At 45.3% G+C, this 5,000-nt stretch overlaps 1 protein-coding gene across 3 annotated transcripts in view; it reads left to right on the top strand.

Moving 5' to 3' along the window:
* Window positions 1-964: 964 nt before the first annotated feature.
* The window catches only part of LOC110162902 (pleckstrin homology domain-containing family A member 1-like), a 22,560-nt gene continuing 18,524 nt past the window's right edge, over window positions 965-5,000 (top strand). Inside the window, exons 1-3 of one of the 3 annotated variants that reach the window (XM_055150623.1) lie at window positions 965-1,505; window positions 2,521-2,577; window positions 3,920-3,965. In XM_055150623.1, coding sequence (XP_055006598.1) covers window positions 1,365-1,505; window positions 2,521-2,577; window positions 3,920-3,965 — 244 coding nt within the window. In that variant the 5' untranslated portion in view covers window positions 965-1,364. The remainder of the gene's footprint in view (window positions 1,506-2,520; window positions 2,578-3,919; window positions 3,966-5,000) is intronic. The other 2 variants (XM_055150622.1, XR_008631784.1) reach the window with 2 other exon arrangements.

The following is a 5,000-nucleotide window of genomic DNA, read 5'->3' on the forward strand; positions in this document are numbered from 1 at the left end:
CTGATTTAAAACCAGGAACTGAAACAAGGTCTAAACCGGGACTGAAACAAGGTCTAAACCGGGACTGAAACAAGGTCTAAACCAGGACTGAAACAAGGTCTAAACCGGGACTGAAACAAGGTCTAAACCAGGACTGAAACCGGGTCTAAACTGGGTCTAAACCGGGACTGAAACCAGGACTAAAACAGGATCCAAACCAGGACTGAAAATGGGTCTAAACCGGGACTAAAACAGGATCCAAACCAGGACTGAAACTGGGTCTAAACCAGGACTAAAACAGGATCTAAACCAGGACTGAAACTGGGTCTAAACCAGGACTAAAACAGGATCTAAACCAGGACTAAAACAGGTCTAAACCAGGACTAAAACGGGTCTAAACCAGGACTAAAACAGGATCTAAACCAGGACTAAAACGGGTCTAAACCAGGACTAAAACAGGATCTAAACCAGGACTAAAACGGGTCTAAACCAGACTAAACCAGGACTAAAACAGGTCTAAACCAGGACTAAAACGGGTCTAAACCAGGACTAAAACAGGTCTAAACCAGGACTAAAACGGGTCTAAACCAGGACTAAAACGGGTCTAAACCAGGACTAAAACAGGACTAAAACAGGATCTAAACCAGGACTAAAACGGGTCTAAACCAGGACTAAAACGGGTCTAAACCAGGACTAAAACAGGATCTAAACCAGGACTAAAACGGGTCTAAACCAGGACTAAAACAGGATCTAAACCAGGACTAAAGCAGGCTCAGCTGTTAATCATCGTCCCACCCCTGCCCCCCCCCACCCGCTCGTCGGCTCTGGGGGGTTTTTCAGGGGTTTTTCAGGTTTTGCTCAGAGGAGTAAATCTTCAGGAGGTTTGATCTTTAAACTCGAGGGTTCGACACTGAGCTCATCACGTCAACAGTTTATTGTTTAAAATCTTCATCATTTTGCTGCTGCTTTTTTAACTTCTCCTTCTTCTCCCCAGTTTCTCCAGCGTGGGGCCCCAGGCGGGGTCTCTCCTCACCGGGCTCGACCAGAACCAGACCAGAACCAGACCAGAACCAGAACAAGAACCTGAACAAGAACCAGGATCAGAGCGGATCTTTTCCTCTCCGGTCTCTCTCCTGGATCTGCTCCTCTTCGGGCTCAACCAGAACCTGACCAGGGACTAGGACCAGACCTGCTCTCCCCTCCCTCTCCTGGTTCCCGGGTCTCTCCTCCTTTCCTCTCTCCTCCCTGGTCTCTCTCTAATCTTCTCTTCTCTCCTCTCTCCTTCTCTCCTCTCCTGGTACTTTTTTCCTCTCCTGGTCCTGGTCCTGGTCCTGGTCCTGGTCCTGGTTCTTCTCTCCTCTCTGGTCTCGTTCCTGGGTGTGAAGATGCCGTACGTGGATCGTCTGAACAGGATCTGTGGTTTCCTGGACGTGGAGGAGCAGGAGCAGAGCGGACGCTTCTACAGGAGATACTTCCTCCTGGACCCAGCGCAGGGAAAACTGCTCTGGTACATGGACAACCCCCAGGTACTAATACTTTTGAATACATTTTGGGCTGGATCCCTTTTTTTTCCCCGTAATTCCATCCATTGCCGAAAACTAAACCAGGACTAAACCAGGACTAAACCAGGTCTAAACCAGGACTAAACCAGGTCTAAACCAGGACTAAACCAGGACTAAACCAGGTCTAAACCAACTAAACAGGACTAAACCAGGTCTAAACCAGGACTAACCAGGACAAACCAGGTCTAAACCAGGACTAAACCAACTAAACCAGGACTAAACCAGGTCTAAACCAGGACTAAACCAGGTCTAAACCAGGACTAAACCAGGACTAAACCAGGTCTAAACCAGACTAAACCAGACTAAACCAGGTAAACCAGGACTAAACCAGGATTAAACCAGGACTAAACCAGGTCTAAACCAGGACTAAACCAGGTCTAAACCAGGACTAAACCAGGACTAAACCAGGACTAAACCAGGATTGAACAGGACTAAATCCTGCTGTGTGGACGTGTTTCTTCGTTTTCTATCAATAATATTTTTTATCTGGTTAAGTAAAGACTGGACTTTTTATTTTCTTTTATCAAACAAACCAAAGATTTCCTCGTCTTCGCTTCTTTACAGCAAATCAAGTAATCTAAAGTAATCAGATTACATTACTCACTTTAAGTAATTTAATGGATTATGTTACAAACTACATTTTGGTGTGTGTAATCTGTAATCTGTAGGGGATTACATTTTAAAAGTGACCTCCCAACACTGACCACTACTACTACTACAACTACAACTGCAGCCATTGCTTTAGTACATGAATAATCCACAGGTACTAATACTTTTACTACTACTACTACTAAATACTACTACCAGTGTTACTACTTCCAGTTCTGTGGTATGAATCATAATTCCTGAAAAACCCAGATCTTTTCTCTAAACCTTCTTCTCTCGTTTCTTTCGTTGTTCGTTCGTTCATTTTTAGTGACTCTAGTTAAACCTTTTAAAGTTTCTGAAATGATCGTTTGTTCTGTTTTTTGTGTTTCAGAATCTTCCTGTTGGAGCGGAGCCTGTGGGAGCCCTGAACCTCTCCTACATCTCCATGGTCAGTCTGAGTCTGAAGGTCACTCACGGTCACTCAAGGTCACTGAAGGTCACTCTTAGCATGACCTCATCATACGAAAACTGACCTAATCATCATCATCATCATCACATCGAACACATCAAGCTGCGTTCAGACGGCGGCGTCACGGCGTCCAGTTTCGGAGCAGGATCTGTGTGGACGTGCGTCTGGGGCGTCCTGTGTTTTTGTGGCACATCGTCAGGCGTCAGCGCGGAGAGAATCTGACATCGATGCAGCTCGTCTTGAGTGTTCAGGTGTTCAGGCCAATGCGTCAGTGTCAAGTTGAAAAAACTGAACTTTTGGTGTTGGACACGCAGCGTCAACCAATCCAGAACGAGTATCCAGAGACGAAGCGACAGAAGAAGGAAGAGAAAAACCCGGGAGCCACAAACACCAGAACAAGAAATCTACACGAGTCATGAGTGGAGGATGAATATAAACACGCTGCAGTCGTCGAGACGATCGCCTCCACTGATGGTTTTATGTGATAAATACACTAAAGTAAAAAACAAGGCTCTCGGCGACTACAGCGACGCTCTGGACGCGTCAATATGACAAAGAAACACGTCAGAGACGCAAATACAAAGACTCCAACTAGAGGCTTTTTGACGCCGCGTCTGAACGCAGCAAAACTATTTCACTGTTCAAACGACTTGACTGAAATTTTACTCTTAAAAAAACAGAGGAAGTACTTCGTGGTCGTCCGCAGGGACACGCCCCCGGGACACGCCCCCAGGACACGCCCCCGTGACACACACTTCCCTCTACAGTTTGATTTTCTTAAAAGTTCATTGCGTAACTTTTTTGGTAGATGGTCCACACCCTATTGTTGTTTCCTGGAATGATGTTTAATTTAATTATCTCCATGGAGACAGGCAGAAATGACAAATTACAGGTCGGATCTGTGGAGAAGAGGGCCGCTCATGTTTATAATGCATGATTTTTAATCAGTAAAAACAACAAGGTCTAAACCAGGTCTAAACCAGGATTAAACCAGGTCTAAACCAGGACTAAACCAGGTCTAAACCAGGTCTAAACCAGGACTAAACCAGGTCTAAACCAGGATTAAACCATGTCTAAACCAGTTCTAAACCAGGACTAAACCAGGTCTAAACCAGGATTAAACCAGGTCTAAACCAGGTCTAAACCAGGACTAAACCAGGTCTAAACCAGGATTAAACCAGGTCTAAACCAGGACTAAACCAGGACTAAAAAAGATCTAAACCAGGACTATTTAAAATGTCTAAATGATAACAGAATGATCCGGGGGGTCAGAGGTCAAACTACAGAGACACAAACACATCATGTCTTATTTCTTTTTCAGGTGAGTGATGCCACCAAACTGCGCCCGAAAGCCGAGTTCTGTTTCGGTGAGTTTTCCTCCACTTCCCGTGTTTACTTCCTGCTTCCTCCCTGCCTTCCTGCTGTACTTCCTGGTTCGTTCCGCTCTTTTGTCCCTCCTGGCTTGTTGTAACGTTGCGTCCGGTTGTTTGTGCGTCTCAGAGGAAGTTGTACAGTGACCTGAGTTCACACACACGCACTTTATTGTGTTCGAAGCTTCAGCCGTTTCCTCTGAATCTGACTTAAGCGCGTCCAAACCGCCGCACCACACGGCCAACGCTGAACGCCGAACGCCGAACGCCGAACGCCGAACGCCGAACGCCGAACGCTGAACGCCGTCTGACGTTTCACCACACGAGCTCCCGACGCACGAGCTCCGGCGGCGTTCCCGACAGACAGAAATACAAGCTTGATTTTGACTAAAAAGGTCTAAACTAGGATTAAACCAGGTCTAAACCAGGTCCAAACACAGGTCTAAACCAGGACTAAACCAGGACTAAACCAGGTCTAAACCAGGTCTAAACCAGGATGAAACCAGGACTAAACAAAGTATAAACCAGGTCTAAACCAGGACTAAACCAGGTCTAAACCAGGACTAAAAGAGGTCTAAACCAGGACTAAACCAGAGGTCTAAACCAGGACTAAACCAGGTCTAAACCAGGACTAAACCAGGTCTAAACCAGGTCTAAACCAGGACTAAACAAAGTCTAAACCAGGACTAAACCAGGTCTAAACCAGGACTAAACATGGACTAAACAAAGTCTAAACCAGGACTAAACCAGGTCTAAACCAGGTCTAAATCAGTCTCTTTGATTTGTTACACTTAACCAATCATAGAGATGAGGTTTCGATGAGGCTGGTTTTGACCAATCAGATCGCGTCACTGCAACATTTCCTGTTTCTTACTGAGTCAGATCGGTTCATTTTGGATCGATTGCTTCTGCCTCGGCATCTTGGATCTTTACTGTGAATTTTCTTCACTGTGAATTTTACACTCTGAATTTTGACTCTTGAATTTGAAGGCTTGAAAATATTTGTGCTGAATATTTAAAATGTGATTTTTT

The sequence above is a fragment of the Boleophthalmus pectinirostris genome, unplaced genomic scaffold (genome assembly GCF_026225935.1).
Source record: "Boleophthalmus pectinirostris isolate CB_2022bp ecotype Guang Dong unplaced genomic scaffold, ASM2622593v1 HiC_scaffold_14, whole genome shotgun sequence".
Taxonomy (NCBI): domain Eukaryota; kingdom Metazoa; phylum Chordata; class Actinopteri; order Gobiiformes; family Gobiidae; genus Boleophthalmus; species Boleophthalmus pectinirostris.